The following is a 17,517-nucleotide window of genomic DNA, read 5'->3' on the forward strand; positions in this document are numbered from 1 at the left end:
GAAAAGGCTTCTCATCTACATCTACTCTGAAGACAGCAACAAATGTTGAAGCAGAACAGTTGTCTATTAACATGGGCCTCCTCCCTCCCTGCCCACCCCAGCCCCAACAAAGCCTTCTGGAGAGAAATGGGGCTGTGATGGAGGCATCACTCCCCCATGATCAGTGACCTTGGAAACTAAGAATCACAGGGTGACAAAGTTTTAGAGCTGGCAGGGACCTTAGAAAGCAACTGACTACCCACCACATTTTACAGACGAAGACAAGATTGCTGGAGAGTCTTGTCCCAAGCCACACAAAACCAGCATCCAAATCAGAATTGTTTTCCAAATATATCACATGGTGGTACATGGAGCTTAATGCTTGTGGGGCTGGAGGACAACTAAATTCAAGCAACATTTATTAAGCACCTGCTGTGTATAAGGCACCTTACTAAGATGGTATTGAAGATACGTATGGATGAGACATAGTCCCAGTTCCAAGGGCTTATGAAAGTCCTGGGAAGCCATGCCCCGCACCTTTCTGAGCAGAAATGACACTGATCAGGGCTATGGTTGCTGGTGTTAACAAGGCAGCTGCCACCCCAGAGATAATCTTGCAACCAGGGCATGTTGTCCCCTTCAGGGTCAGCCCCAATGCTTTGTACACAGTTGCTAGGTATGACAACTCCAGGAACCCCAAAGATGGCCTTCTTTCCAAGGCTTCTAAGCAAGCTGTAAATCTTAGCCTCCTGGTCTCCAGCAGGGTTAGAAGGGCAGAAGGGCTTCTGTTCCTTTCCTTCAATTCTTAGTCACTATTTGCTTTCCCCTGTGTCCAGGCCTGGGTCCTGTGCAAGGAGTCCTGCCATTTGCAAAGCAATTATCCAAGAGACCTAGAAAAACAGTCCATCCTATTTATCAATGCCTGCATCACTGCCTGTGCCTCCTCTATGCTAAAGTGAAAGGGCTCCAGTCCCCTACATTCTACCACCCATGTTCAATTTCCCAGACTATAAAAGATGTGGATGATGCCACTGTCAATTAGAATAACACAGGTTCAGGAGGCTGTGGAAAACATGAGTGATAATAAAAAATGATCTCCCACTTTTGTACAGTGCTTTCCAGTTGATACAGTGTTTTCAACCTATGATCTGATGCTATTCTCACCACAATTCTGTGAGGTAGTTAGTGAAGATATTATTCCCATGTTATAGCTGAGAAACCTTGAGCTTGACAGAACAAGTGGCTTGCCCAAAGTCACACAGCTAAGCAAGCACGGAGTCAAGCATCCAGGATTCTTGACTCCAACTCCAGTGCTCTTCCCCCTATATAGTCTATAATTGGCAGGCAATTGAATGCATTGCCCAAGATCAGATACCTGCTAAGTGTTGATGATGGGATTAGGATTCAGTCTCTAAATCAGTTAGTATGGTGCCCATTCACCATACCAACTTGCTGAGCCAATGTGCTCCAAATGACCACCATGGTAGAGATCCGAGAAAAGTCTTGTGGTTGACTTCTCTTTGTGTATTCAGCCCTCTCAAATCAATACTATATCCCAAACTTCAATAAACTGCTGTTTCTAGAACAGTACCCAGGGTCGGGTTACACATTTAAAACTTGCACTTCCCACTCCACCTACCCAGGCATTATTCAATCATTACTGTTGTGGGCAAATGGGGAACAGATAAGCTGAGCAGAGCTAGCTGTGCTGTGAAGCACATTTCAACATTTCATTTCTATCCTCTTTCCTCTCTCTCCCACCACTTTACCACTGAATCTTAAAGTCAAATGCAACCAGATTCAGTGCTGGGGAGGGAGACAATAAGGGTACCTCTGAGGTTCTGGGTGCTTTTCACTAGCCAGTTTGTTTCAGGAGGATGCCTCACGTGACTTTCACCCAGAGGGCTCAGCCTGACACTTCCAGACACTCCCACACCCTTTTCCTTGTGGAGTGGGGTGCCTAGACAGGACGTTTGAGGAAGAAGTGAAAAGCACAGCATAGTGCAATGCAGAGCAGGGACATTTCATCAGTTCTCTGCTCTTTAGAATAAAAATAGCTGCTATTGCATCATTTCTAGAAGAGGGGAAAGAAATTTTAGAATCAAAACTTAACACCTGACACCAGAACAGTTCTACTGAGTACACATGACAGACCTTAGAACCTCAGCATCCACATCTTCCTACCTCATAGCCATTTCTAGTGATGCTCTAAACCACTGAGCCTAAGAGAACACCTACTTTGCCAACAAGCATTTGAACTACCTGCCAAGACCCTACAGCACTTGGAAAATCAGATCCATCCAGAATCCTTGAAGTGCTTACTCAGGAAAGGGTGAGGTATACCACATCCACGAAAAAGAAAATACCTGTCTTTTGTCTGTTCCAAACTTAACTCAGGCTGACACCTAACAGAGGGCTTCAGTCAAAGCATCAGAAACTCTCTTATGGCGGTTATTTGGAGCACACTGGTTTTCCTACGTGGGACCCTGCCAAGGGCCACGTTTCCACTGGGAAGAGAAGCAGCTGTTCTCATGGTCTGGTGCGCCAGTCTTCCCTTAGGGAATTGGTTTGAGGAGTACAGGCACTGGGATGATTTCTGAGCTTTTACAATGAAGATGAGCTCATACTGTAAAATGAATGGTGTGCTACAAGATGTGAGGTGACACGTGTCCTCCAGATCCCAACTGGGACCTGCAGGGACTTTGAGAAGGGAAGAGGTGTGGGGCTGAGAGAGAGTGTTTCCCTTCAATCAGTGGTCCAGTTGTAGCCAAATACTGCATCCCAGTATTTGGTGATCTTTATGTACAGTGTTATTTACATACAATGTACCCCATGGAGATGGAAGGGAGGAGCTACGTCACATGGCTGAGAATGAAATGTTCGATACTTCAGGAAAATGGAAAGACTTGGTGCTGGAACAGTTAAATGATTCCTAGATTTCTAATACCTATGTCCTAAGAGCCATCTTCCATACAGTGGTGACATGAGGTGGTTGGTGACATAAACTGCAGACTCCAGGGAGTCATCTCAGACTTCACCTGAGCCTGCAGCAGTTCTGCAAAGGGCAAGGGCAACAGGGCTGGGAGAGAGCATCTCCCTTCATTCAGTTGTCCAGATGCAGTCAAATATCTGTGTGGATATCTGACCACACACACACATAAACACAACCACACAACATGTATTTACATTATATCCCCCCAAAGATGGAAATAAGGGACTTCATCATGCTTAAAAGGATCAAAGGGTTTTCACACTACATACTTGCAGCAGATGGGGAGACATGGTACTAGACTAATCACGAGTCCCAACTTTCAAAATTCATCTCCTAAAAGCCACCTTCCATGTAGGTGCCCAAAAGTCCATGTGGGTGATTGCACACTCCAAGTGGACAAGCACAACTCTGAAAGGGGGGACGGGTGGGCCTTATGTAAGATCTCCTGCCAATCACTCAGCCAGATGATGCCAAGCATCTCAACAACAACAACTTCAACAACAAGAAAAACTTATACAGAGCCTGGTGCAGTAGCCTAGCAGCTAAAGTTCTCACCTTGCACATGCCTGGATACCATATGGGTGCCAGTTCTAATCCCAGCATCCCCATTTCCCATCCAGCTCTCTGCTTGTAGCCTGGGAAAGCAGTTGGGGATGGCCCAAAGCTTTGGGATCCTGCACCCACGTGGAAGACCCCCAAAGACGCTCTGTGCTCCTGGCTACAGACTGGCTCAACTCCAGCCATTGCGGTCATTTGGGGAGTGAACCATCGGATGGAAGATCTTCCTCTCTGTCTCTCTTCTTCTCTATATATCTGACTTTCCAATAAAAATAAAACAAATGTTAAAAAAAAACACATACATATAAAACATCTACATGCCTCCTTGTAATGGACAGGAGGTGATACCTCATGCCCACAATCAGGAAAGGTTCCACTTATACATGCTGGGTTGATGTGGAGCCGAACTCCTGGCCCAACTAGAGGATGGACAGACTCCCCCAAATCTATGCTTGTCTCATAAAAGCTATCTTGAGAGTGCAAATACTCATGGAAATGTTACTGCTCAAACTACTTTAAAAACACAATCATAAAACAATCAGTAACACACATTGATTTCATAGACTCTATTTTATGTGACCTATTTTAAAAGCTAAAAATGTGCTACATTTTTAATAATGTCCCATGATTTTACTTTTTCAACAATCACATGTACAGAAGCAACAGGCAGGATTGTTTCTGATTTATCCTTCCCCCACTATTTTCTGCCAGGGTTTATCAACAACTAGTCTAGACCCAGCTAGTCACAGCTCTATGGGTTCTAGCAAATACTCTATAGGGTCTAAAGTTTTCTATGGGGAAGACAACAAAGAGAGTGAATGAGAAAGGAAAGAAAAAAAAACCTTGGAGAGGCATGGTGGGGACTTTGCAATTAAGTAGGGGTACAACAAATTAAAACACACACACACACAGAAGAGACACATAAGAGAAATGGTTTTCCCTTTGGCAACACGGGAAAAAGAACACATGTATGCCCCCCAAAATAAACTGTACACATTTTACCCAGTGGTGTGCTGATGAATATTTATCAAGTAGCAATCTAGAGGGGAAAAAAGCCCCAATTTCTTATATACTATAACGTATCTATTGCTAATCTTCCACCATTGTCAACTCCAAGCTCCTAACAGGAAGTTAGGGAAGAAAGAATTGGGGATGATGCACAGTAGCACACCATTGGGAAATATTTCCATCACATGGGTAGCACGGACATAAATATTTTTCAATACAGAAAATATGACATTTTTGGAGCATGTATTACTTGTGCCTTTAATCATTTATTTAATTGTAAGTGCATTTAATTTAATTTTTAATAAGAGTGGTGCTGCACAGCCAGTTCGTAAAATTGTTGAAAAGGTAACAATTGGCAAACCTGTACAAGTCAGCAAACACACCACACCTAAATGGGTGAGAGGGAAGGAGACACTGAAACCATCAACTCTATTGACCACAACTTTTAAATAGATAGGACGATGTAGTGGTAAACTGATTATAAAGAATTTTTTAAGGGTTCCAAAAATGTCAGAAAATTCTTACTATCTTCTCAAAAGCAAAAACAAAATGCAAAGAAAATGTCTGAAAGGACTTCCCAGAGATGTGCATACTTGGAATCAAGGTTAAGTGTCCAGTTTGATAAGGGCTATCCTAGACAGACTCCTTGTGCTTTCTACATTAAATAGAATAATATATTCATGATTTCCCCATTAGCCTGTTTTACTGCTACCAAACAACCCAGGAATATTCACTCAGCTACGGAACCAACTCTGGTTGGCCTATCTTACTCCCTGGGCCGGCTGTCTTATTAGCTCCCTATTTCACTAACACATGGGATACCACCTTTTACAAGCCTCAAAATGATCGAAGAAAGGAGAAGAGAGAGTATGAGCTAGGAGGAAGGGAGCAGGGGGTTGGGAGGAGGAGGTGTCACAGGCTGTGTCAAGAGTGATACTGGGGCGCAGCGGCGTGGCCTAGCGGCTAAAGTCCTCGCCTTGAATGCCCCGGGATCCCATATGAGCGCCAGTTCTAATCCTGGCAGCTCTACTTCCCATCCAGCTCCCGGCTTGTGGCCTGGGAAAGCAGAAGAGGACGGCCCAATGCATTGGGACCCTGCACCCGCGTGGGAGACCTGGAAGAGGTTCCAGGTTCCCGGCTTCGGATCGGTGCGCACCAGCCGTTGCGGCTCACTTGGGGAGTGAATCATCGGATGGAAGATCTTCCTCTGTTTCTCCTCCTCTATGTATATCTGACTTTGTAATAAAATAAATCTTTAAAAAAAAAAAAGAGTGATACTGATTACAGCCCCAGCCTCGACTGATCACAGATAGCTGAGTGGGAGCCATATGCTGTGGTCATGTTTCCTTAATTTTCCATTTTGCACTGCTACACTCCTGCAGCAAAGGATTCATGGGGGAATGGACACTTAGCTGGGTGGTTAAGAGACCCACGTCCCACGTCAGAACACCTCTCAGCTCCAGACCCTGACTCCAACCTCCTGTCAGTGCAGATCCCACCAGGCAGCAGTCATAGCTCAGGTACTGGGTTCCTGTAACCACTTGGAGACCTGGTTTATGTTCCTGGCTCCAGGTTGCAACCCCAGCCCAGCCACAACTGCTGCAGACAATTGGGGAGTGAATCAGCGAACAGCAACTCTCTGTGTTTCACTTTGTCTCTGCCTCTTAAACATTTTTTTTTTAAAAAACTCTTATGCACAATATAATACTTAGTTGTACTTTCATGGCCTTTGTCTTTGGGATAACAAATATTTAGGTAAGTGATAATCCACATTTTCCAGATGTTTCTAAATGTCTGGATGGATCATGGCAGGTGGACAAAAATCTGAATAACTTCATTAATGCTCACATTTCATCTTGTGACACTACAAAGTAATAAACATCTCTAAAAAATGTGCCAAGTTAATGCAATCACATGTATCAAGCAATTTTGATAAAAGTGCGATTATTACTGTCTTTCTAAGGAAGGTACTGTTTTAAAACTCTTCCTCTTCTAAAATGTAAAAATTTTTTATTCAGATCCAGAATGTCCAGAAAGTGGCTTTATAAATAGGGAGCCACTGACATCAACAGCAAGATCCAATTTACGCTGAACAGCCAAGTAGAAGCAGGTGTGCTCATTCACGCTGCTACCTGTCGAGTGTGGTGACAGATATTTTATACTTATTTGCTGATGCTATGCTGAAGTGTCAGAACACCACCACCTGGCTTCCCAAAGGTGACACCACTGATCTTCAGGCAGTGGGGGTGTGTGCAATGGGTGATTTTTTTCTGGAACTGAGGGAGAATTTGTGCTCACTTGGTCACATTTTCTCACCCAAAGATTGGCAATACTAACTTCTCATGTGGCCAGCAGAACACCTCTGATGCATTGAGCCTAACTCGAAGCTGTGCATGTAAACAGAGATAGGCCTCTACTAAGAAACAGTTACGAATGCATACTATACACAAAATTCCTTCCAGTGATTTTCTTTTGAAAGTTCATGGTAAGAGGGCAAGAAACCGAATATGAAAGTGGCTAAAATCATTTTAGATCACTCACTCTCTCAGGTCTGTAATCAATCCATGTGTGCAAGTTGCCAGAGCTGCCCACAAGCAAACAATTGTATATATTTTTAAAAATCTAAGATAAATAGGTAATGATTAAAAAAGAATAATTAAATCATTAGTTGTGTGATTAACGGAAATGAACAACCTTTGATAGCATGGTCTCAGTGGGCAAAGACAGAGTTTCTGTTTTCAAATGGCTGCCATGATGAAATTGCACCTCCTCCTGCAGAAGTTTATCTTCGTTCTCCTTCAACTCTCTTCTTACGAACTAGGTAAGAAACAAAGAAAGGTTGAAAAGATAAATAAAATGAATTGTCCTTAGGGGCCCAGTGTGATAGCGTAGCGGCTAAAGTCCTCGCCTTGCATGCGCCTGGATCCCTTATGGTTGCTGGTTCTAATACCGGCAGCCCTGCTTCCCATCCAGCTCCCTGCTTGTGGCCTGGGAAAGCAGTTGAGGACGGCCCAAAGCCTTGGAACCCTGCACCCATGTGGGAGACCTGGAAGAGCTCCTGGCTTTGGATTGGCTCAGCTCTAGCCATTGCGGTCACTTGGGGAGTGAACCATTGGATGGAAGATCTTCCTCTCTGTCTCTCCTCCTCTCTGTATATCTGCTTTTCCAATAAAAGTAAATAAATCTCTAAAAAAAAAAAAAATGAATCGTCCTTAAAAAGCAATTTTAATCCCCAAAACAGCAATCCCATACACATAAAGACACATTTATGCTTAATTCCAATACCCAACCATGGCAGTACATGGAAATAACAAAATAATTTCATGCCTGATGGAATTTACATTGACATTAAGCTATGCTTGACAGCTGGGAACCCACGCTGGGACTTTCCTATTTCTGTAGTGCAGACAGTCCAGGTAGACCCATGAAACCGTGACTTCTGTTGTCCACAGCACAGCCTTTTCATGCTCAGCATCTCGGTCACTACCTGCTTCTTGCCAGGGTTCCCAGTTAACACAACTCCAACCTATTAATCCTGACTATGCCTTGAAGACTAGAAGGAGCTGCAAATAGAGGTTCCAATCTTCTAGACCTCATCTCAATGAAGTCTCCTAAAGAACAGCTTTCTGCTTAGGAAAGCTGCAATTCACAGGATCCCTTACATTGATTGGTTCTTAGGATCCAACACATTGCTCAGCCTGCCTCTCCCAGTATGTGGAATCCTCTTCTACCTGCCTCCCGCCCCAGCCAAAGACTTTTCTGGTGCACAAGGGATAATCAACCTTTCCTGGATTGGCAAAAAGGTGCCCTAACTGTGCCCTTGCCCACACGCAGTTATTTTTATAATTATGTATTTATTATTTGAAATGCAAAAAAGATAAGTGACAGAGACCTTTCAACCACTGGTTCGTTGCCCAGTTGCCTGCAACAGCTAGGTCTAGACAATGCCAAAGCCAGAAGACCAGAACTTGATTTGGATCTTTCTTGTGGGTAGCAGGGAACCAAGTACTTGGGCCATCACTTGCACTTCCCAGGGTGTGCATTAACAGGAAGCTGAAATTGAACACAGAGCTGGAATCTGAACCCATGCACTCCAACAGACAAGAAGGTGTCCCAGTTAGAAGTCAAGCATGAGTAAAATGAGAATGTGTGTCTGTGTAACATGCATTTGAGAAGTCAGGAAAGCAGCAGCAGGTACATCATCGAAATCAGGCTATGTGTACATTTCTGGAACAATGCTATGACAAAATGTCATGCACTGTGAAGACACCAGGGCTCCTTGGACCTAGCACTCCTGGGCCTCTGATTAAGGGCTAAGTGACAGCAGTGGGCCATGAATGGTGTCTGTGGGACATGTACCTACAGAGTAGAAATGAATGCACAGCATGCTCTTCCAGTGGCACCCAGCACAGGACACTATGGCTTCATTACCCAAGTCATTATTCTTGGTGATGGCGGCTGCCACCCTTGTTCGTGGCCCTTGCTTGGTAAACTGGTATCCAAACTTGAGGATGCTCGAATTCTCTTCCAGCATCTGGGCAATCTCCATCTCCACGGCTGTTCCCAGCTGCTGCCTCTGCCAGCAGGGTGCAGACACAGAGGGGCCCAAGGAGGAAGAGGCAACAGTTACTTGCACAGGAAAGACATTTGGCTACATATTGGACAAAAGGGCCAAGAGGCCAAAGTCTCAAACTGACACAGTACCATCTGATTGCATCACTTGAGCCATTTTCTACCATTTGATCATTTGAATCCTGCTCCTTACCTAGAAATTAAATCCAATGCTCAAAAAAACAATCTAAAAAACCCCAGAAATGTAATATACAAGAGAAAAGGACTTCCAAACAAAGGCATAGAAACAGTTGATGGTTTTGTTGATGAACTAAGTATCTCTACCCTAATCCTGTATGACCCTCAGTGTATAAAGTCTGATGCTACTAATAAACTACGGCTTTTGACCACCAAAAAAAAAAATAAATAAATAAAAAACCCCAGAATACACTGCTTATGAAGGAAATGGTGATTCTAGAGAAAAAATTAAAGCAAAACCACTATTTGGTGTTTCTATTTTACCCAGTATCTGTGGTATAAACAAAGGGTGGGATTGTCTTATGGCAATCAACTCAATGAATCTTCTATTCTGGGATCTATAACCATAAATGAAGATGACCAAGCAATGAGTCATTGTCTTCCAGCACAGTCTGACTAGGATTCCTTGTGATCCGAAACATACACATGGTCAGATGAGTTGTCAAACCCTGAAGGGTGTCTTTGGGATGCAGGAAAAAAAAAAAACCCAAGTTGTTCAAGTGGGTGGAAATGTAGGACAAAGAAAACATAAAAAACAGAATTAAAAAAAAAATAATGGGACCATGTAAACAGAGGAATTAAAATCCAATTTAAGGGACATTTTTTTCATAATATAGTCATTGAACGTTTTCAATAAAAAGCACAGGAGTATTTTTTTTAAAACCAAGCAAACCAAAAAAGGCTATAGTCTAAAATCCCCCTCCCTGTAATACTCCCCTATCCTCACAGAGAAACTCAGACGGGCATGTGGTATGCAGCCTTCAAAACGTTTTCTACACATTCACATACACACCCATGCAATCTCACATAAACAGATTGGACCAATACAGTGTTCTGAAACAGATCTTACATTCTTCATTTACCACAACAGATCCCTATTCACACCAACAAAGAGAAGTCTGCCTCATCTTTATAAAAAACTGCCAAAAAAAAAAAAAAGGACTGCCCAGCACTGCAGGGTAGAGACTTTGATTTTGATATTTGCTGATTCACCCAGAGATTGTGACAGCTTTCACTTTTGTTAACAGTCTGTTAACTGCTTTTTTCTAACTTCATCAAATGAAACACTACCAATCTGTTCCATCTTGGTCAAGCTAATTGGTGGAAATTCATACTTCATTTGCATTTAATGGTTTTAATTTGGATTTTCCAGATTATAAATACCAACAATTAACTTTCTTTTGCATTTGAATTTGAGTCTACCAAATTCTATAATCTGCCCATTTTCTATTACCTTAGAGTACCTAACTTTTTTTATTTACTGACTAGTTTCTTATCACAAAATTAGCCCATTGTCAAATGTGCTGAAAGCATTGGCTTGATTTACCTTCCGATTTTTCTTCCCATTACTATAGATACTTTTAAAATTTTCCCTATGATAAGATGAATTGTTCTTCTGAATGGTAAGCCATGTTTAAGAACCCTGTCCACTTCTAGAGGTTTCATTTATTTCCTGATTTCACATACTTCAATATGTATATTTTTATTTCACCGAAGATAAATTTTTGTATAAGCAGGAATCTAGAACTTCTAACTTCATTTTGTCTAAAATGCTAGTAAACTACCCTACTTCTTCTGTGTTCTCCAATTTAAAATGCTCTTCCAGCAAAATTCTCAGGTGTATTCAGGTTTTCTGGGGGACTCTTTCTTAGCTCTGCCAGTCTATTTTCGGGCTGTCCTATGCAATTTAAGTTTGGAAAGCGTAAGTACGGGGTAGATGAATGAGAATAGTCAATGTAGGAACTTCTGCATGCCAGTTTTAAGGTTCAATTCTGCTCTTTCTCTTGTCAAATGAGTCACCTGCCAAGAAACAAATACAATGTGATACTTCCAGTAGGAAAATAACAAATTGCAGGATCCATAGTGTACAGATTAGCATTCAAACCCACGTGAATCTATGAATGGAGAGAGGCAAAAAGAAAAAACAAAAGTAAATGATAGCTGATCTTAAAGTTTCATGAGCAACTTTAGTTTAAGACACACTTTGGAACAGAGGGACTGCATCAAAGATTAAGCTCTAAGCTATGTTTGTGTCCCCCAAGTGGTTTCATGCTATGCATTTTAGTTCTGAACCTGAGTAACTTGCAGTGTTAATGCAATGATCCAAAGTTATCCTCCCACCTACATTCCAAATATAAGTCCTCTTCCAGGTAGCCAGCTATTTTCTCAAGAGTCTAAATCTTCGCCTGTAGCCTCACTGTTGTCTTGTTTTGCAATGAAAATCTAATCAATATTTATTCCTCCTGGACTTGGATGTCCTATTCACAAAGATGTCAAGTGTAATTTCTTTTTTTTTTTTTAAAGATTTATTTTATTTTTATTACAAAGTCAGATATACTGAGAGAAGGAGAGATAGAGAGGAAGTGGAGCTGCTGGGATTAGAACCAGCGGCCATATGGGATCAAGGCAAACACCTTAGCCACTAGACCACGCTGCCGAGCCCCCAAGTGTAATTTCTTTAGGTGTTCTGTGTTCCAGTGAATCTTGCATGACATAAAACCTTTCCTTTATAAGGTTAAGCGTATGACCCAGCCAAGTAATCCGGTATAGAAAAAGCAAAGGCAGGAATTCCTGAGAGCCTCCAAGCCTAGGCAAGAGTCCTAGTGATACTCTGGGACTTTGAAAGGTCTTGGAGGGTCTGAACCAGGGTGTTTCTCAGACAGTTCCCAGACTTGCAAGAAGGGTTTTCAACAGTCTTCTGTCCTCCCCACAACCTTGGAGGGGAATGCCCACACCACCAGTCTCCTTGCTCTTTTTGATCTAGTTCACCTGGGACCCCTTCACCCCATGACTAGGCCTTTTGTATTCATTTCCCTGGAGCCAACGAAGTAGGGCATAACATCACGGCTGATGTCTAAGAGCCACCATCCATGGGCAGGGGCCAGATGAGGCAGACACAGCAGCTCCAAGGACAGGGCAGGCTGACACTGGGTAATGCAATGTCCAAAGCTACCAGACACAGACTTGCATGCTTTGGCCAATAATGAGGACCTGAGCCATGCTGGGCAGATCTGAGGGTGTGGTCATACTGATGGTGGGGCCTGCTACTCTAAGCCATACACACCATCTTCTGTAACCCTTCTTTCAACAGCTCTCTATGGCCAGCACCAACTGCAGGAGCCCAAGTCAGCTCCTTCAGCTGTGACAGCCGACAGCCAAGGTTTAGGAGCTGAAGTCTTTTAGCCTGGCAACTCTGCTTCCTCCTCATTCCCATCCTCATCCCAAATGAGAGGAAAAGCAGAGCCAAGATGGCATGGGGCAGACTCAAGCTAGGAGGCAAGGACAGTGGTGGCCGAATAAAACAGCTATGAACATCCCTGCCAGCACCTCCTTGTACTCCTTTCTATTGCCTGACTTGCCCCGGGCTGGGGGAGAGCTGGTTTGTTCTATCTCAGGCCACTCAACTGTCTGATGAGCAAAGTACTCTCTCTACAACACTGCACAGGCCAAAAGCTACTGTAACTCCCTCACCATGACATCGGCCCCTCTCACTGGGTACCCTATGGGCCATCCTGGCCCTCCCTTCCTTACCTGGTTGTCGATTTTGATCTCTGTCAAAGTGTCATTTTCCCTCAGTGCCTCCACCAGGGCCAGGATCCCAGCTCCAGTGATAAAATTAGATTCTATGTTCAGGCTTTTCAAGGTCTTGTTTATTTTCAGCATATCTGCAAAAGCCTTGGCAAGCAAAAAGAAAGAATTCTGGCATTCCTGAATTACAAACTTCACATACCTGCAACAAACATTATCTTAAAAGAGATACTAACACAAAGTTATCACATCTTTTAAAAACATTTTAGATTTATATTTATTTATTTGAAAGGCAGAGAAATACAGAGGAGAGAAAAATTCCATCTGCAAGTTGACATCCCAAATGTTCACATTAGCTGGGGCTGGACCAGTCTGAAGCCGGGATCCCAGAAGTCAAGTAGTAGGGATCCGAGAATTTGAGCTACCAGTGCTCCTCCCCAGGGTGTGCATAAGCAAGAAGTTGGAATAAACAAGTACAACTGGGATTTACACCAGACATTCTGATACAGAATTCAAGCATTTTAAGTGATATCTTTTTTTTTTTAAAGATTTATCTATTTTTATTGGAAACTCAAATTTACAGAGAGAAGGAAAGAAAGAAGCCAAGATCTTTTAGCCACTGGTTTATTATCCAAATGGCTACAACAGCTACAGCTGAGCCCATCTAAAGCCAGGAGCTTCTTCCAAGTCTCCCACACGGGTGCAGGGTCCCAAAGACTTGGGCCATCCTCTGCTGCTTTCTCAGGTCACAAGCAGGGAGCTGGATGTAAGTGGAGTAGCTGGGACATGAACCAGCACCCATATGGGATCGTGGTACTTGCAAGGCGAGGATTAACTAGTTGAGCTATTTGTGATGGTCCCTCTAAGTGGCATTTTTACCTCTGTCCCAAATGCTTGGTTTAGTTACCACCAGTTTTTAAAAACTAACTGTTATCACCATCAATTTTGTTTTGCTTTTTGAGAACAAACACTGCACATAGATTAAAAACATTTTTTACTGACTAGCCTTTGGGCACTATTGATATATTTATATTATTTCAAATAATGTATAAACTGAATTTTCTTAAAGATAACTTTGGAACAAATCATCTTCAGAGTGGCCAGCTCCCTAGACACTCCCGCCTTAAGATGGCAGACTGTAGGGCCCAGCGCAGTGGCCTAGAGGCTAAAGTTCTTGTCTTGAATGTGCCAGGATCACATATGGGATCCAGATGTGCATACAAAAAGGAGTGGTTAAAGAAACTTGGTGCATCTACTCCATGGAATATTATTCAGTTATTAAGAAGAATGAAATTATACTATTTACAACTAGGTGGTCTCAACTAGAGGCCATTATGCTCAGCGAAATGAGTCAATTACAAAAGAACAAATACCACATGTTCTCTGTTATATAAGGAAACCAGCATGGAAAGTATAACTTCAATAATCCAATCCATACTGGTTTTATTTGTTTGTTTGGCTGTATTCCATGTGTTTTGATGTTTTTTATTGCAGTTTTTTTTTGTTTGTTTATTTTTATTGCAAAGTCAGATTTTTTACAGAAAGGAAAAGAAACAGAGAGGAAGATCTTCCATCCAATGACTCACTCCCCAAGTGACTGCAACGGCAAGTGCTGTGCCAATCCAAAGCCAGGAGCCAGGAACTTCATCCAGGTCTCCCACACGGGTGCAGGGTCCCAAGGCTTTGGGCTGTCCTCAACTGCTTTCCCAGGCCACAAGCAGGGAGCTGGATGGGAAGTGGAGCTGCTGGGATTAGAACCGATGTCCATATGAGATCCTGGTGCGTTCAAGGCAAGGACTTTAGCCACTAGGCCACTGCACTGGGCCCTAATTTCTTAATTAACATTATAAATTTAATATTCCCAGACTACATATGATTTCTTTTGTTTTTTAGAAGCTTTTTTTCTTTTAAGATTTATTTAGTTTTACTGGAAAGTCAGATATATAGAGAGGAAGAGAGACAGAGAGGAGGATTTTCCGTCTGTTGATTCATTCCCCAAGCGGCCACAATGGCTGGTGCTACGCCAATCTGAAGGCAGGAGCCTTGAGCCTCTGCAGGTCTCCCATGAGGGTGCAGGATCCCAAGGCCTTGGGCTGTCCTCCACTGCTTTCCCAGGCCACAAGTAGGGAGCTGGATAGGAAGAGGGGCTGCTGGGATTAGAACTGGCGACCATATGGGAACCTGGCAAGTGCAAGGTGAGGACTTTAGCTGTTAGGCTACCAGGCCAGACCCCATATGACTTCAAGCAGAGTACAACAGCTATTGTAAAGCTTAAAGTGAAGATACTATTGTATTTGGAGGTAGATAGATAGTAGGCAATTAGGATCTGTGTATCTGGTGAGATAACCTTTAAAATGTTTATTGTGCTCCTCTGGTAAAACTATCTTTTAAAATGCAAAAGAACAGGGCTTCCTCCTATCCCACACCCTCCCTAAAGGACATCCTCCCTCTGGGGAGAGAACAAAGGGACAGAATCAACACATCAATCTTAGAGCAAGCAGACTGACCCACTTTGGTCACTGTCAAAGGAATGGTGCCTCAGTTTATCTTCAGGATGGTGGAAGGAAGCTACTGGTCTCACCTTTTGTTTTGGTCTCACCTTTTGTCTCTGGGCAAGGTGGTAGAAATTAGGACACCATTTACACCAATTCCTTAGGTCTTTCCTACCTTGGAGACCCCTCTTGTCACTGACAGGAGCTCTCTTTCTTCCTTTCCTAAATTAATCATACTTTGCAAACTAGATTTTATCCGCATGAAAATTCTTCTTTTATGTGAGACAAGAAACAAGGGTGCTGCTGTGTGCATGTTGAATACCCTACTACAGTCTCCGTACAACACTGAAATAATTTGTTCTGTATTTCAAAATAGCTAGAAGACTCCAAATATTCCCAATTCAGAGAAATGATAGATGTTCACATTGATAAATATGCTAATTACCCCAGTCAACGATTAGACATTGAATACATGTATCAAAACATCACACTGTGGGCCCAGCATGGTGGCCTAGTGACTAAAGTCCTCGCCTTGAACATGCTGGGATCCCATAAAGGCACTGGTTCTAATCCCAGCAGCTCCACTTCCCATCCAGCTCCCTGCTTATGGCCTGGGAAAGCAGTTGAGGATGGCCCAAGGCCTTGGGACACTGCACCTGCATGGGAGACCTGAATGAAGTTCCTGGCTCCTGGCTTTGGATGGGCACAGCACTGGCTGTTGCACTCACTTGGGGAGTGAGTCATTGGAAAGATCTTCCTCTCTGTCTCTCCTCTTCTCTATATATCTGACTTTGTGATAGAAATAAAAATAAATCTTAAAAAAAAGATCACACTGTACCTTTAAGTATATATCATTATGGTGTATTAACGTGAAAATTTGAAAGGCTATGATCTTGGGGCATGGCTGACATACAGAAAATAGAAAAACTAGTAGAGAAATTAACACCAAAACAAGCTGTTGCCTGAAATGCCAGAGGTAAGTCCCATTTGGGGCATCTCATTAACCAGCTGGTACAGCTGGAGCAGATGCAGAATGCACCATCCCTCCCTGTGGCATGAGTATCAACGACAAGTTCTCCAGAAGGGACTCCAGTGATTACAAGGGACTTCCTGCCTGCCGACTCCTCACCCACACAACACAGACTCAAGGCACCTATCTGCTGAAAACAGCACTCACACATTCTTTTGACAAAGTTTTGAGAGTTCTATCCAACCCCAGCAGTAGAGGAGACACAACTTCCTGCCCTCAGGGAGTTGACAGGTCTGCAGGAGAGCAGATAGCTTCCCAGGGAGCAACTGGCAGAGAAAGATAAAGAGGACTCTCTTCCATTGACAAAATAGATGGATGCAACTGCCGAAGTCAACCTAGGTCATACACAAGCCCATTCTCCACTCACACATGTGAATGGGCAGCCAATAATTGCCAGACATATTAGGAAAACCAGTGTCATGACAGAAACCAGGCTGACAGCATCCATGATGATCCAGGACAGCATCCCATGAAAGAAACAAGACAAATGCAAACATTTTAGTTATTATTTCCCCACTCCTCCCAGCAAGAAAAGAAAAAGTGGCACTGTAACCAGAAATAAGCACTGGTTGTTTTTTCTTTCATTTTTTTAGGAGAAACAAAAAAAGCCTTTTTTTTTCAATAAAAAATACTACACTGATATAAAGAGCATAGACACTCAGAATTACAGCGTGAGTATGGCTGAAGATCATGTCACTGAGCTAGACCCTAAGGCTGAGGATGCTCCTAAGGATGAACAATACGAAAACAGAGATACAGAAAACAGGAGGGAAATGTTGAGAGATACAAAGGAGAGATGCCAAGACTTAACACTCTTACAACAGGAGTTCCAGCAGCACACAAGCAAAACACAAGGCAATTACAGCAAGTAATGACCAGGGAAAAATCCCCCAAGGTAAACAAAGTTATGAATAGTTTCCTTTTTTTAAAAAAGATTTATTTATTTTTATTGGAAAGTCAGACATACAGAGAGGAGAGACAGAAAGGAAGATCTTCCGTCCGATGACCCACCCACCAAGTGAGCGCAACGGCCGATGTTATGCCCATCCAAAGCCAGGAGCCAGGAATCTCCTCCAGGTCTCCCACACGGGTGCAGAGTCCCAAGGCCTTGGGCCATCCTC

The 17,517-nt window shown here is 43.0% G+C and overlaps 1 protein-coding gene across 3 annotated transcripts in view; it reads right to left on the bottom strand.

The window, feature by feature from the left end:
* TMOD2 (tropomodulin 2) overlaps positions 1–17,517 on the bottom strand; it is a 54,085-nt gene that overhangs the window by 9,131 nt on the left and 27,437 nt on the right. Inside the window, exons 7-9 of one of the 3 annotated variants that reach the window (XR_009245599.1) lie at positions 12,878–13,021; positions 8,969–9,113; positions 7,232–7,354 (exon numbers count right to left, since the gene is read on the bottom strand). Coding sequence is in view for 2 of the 3 variants with exons in the window: in XM_058665848.1 (XP_058521831.1) it covers positions 7,320–7,354; positions 8,969–9,113; positions 12,878–13,021 (324 nt within the window). In the remaining variant the exon portion in view is untranslated. Of the gene's footprint in view, positions 1–5,810; positions 7,355–8,968; positions 9,114–12,877; positions 13,022–17,517 lie in introns of those variants that run through there. The other 2 variants (XM_058665848.1, XM_058665847.1) reach the window with 2 other exon arrangements.

The sequence above is a fragment of the Ochotona princeps genome, chromosome 6, assembly GCF_030435755.1.
Source record: "Ochotona princeps isolate mOchPri1 chromosome 6, mOchPri1.hap1, whole genome shotgun sequence".
Lineage (NCBI taxonomy): Eukaryota > Metazoa > Chordata > Mammalia > Lagomorpha > Ochotonidae > Ochotona > Ochotona princeps.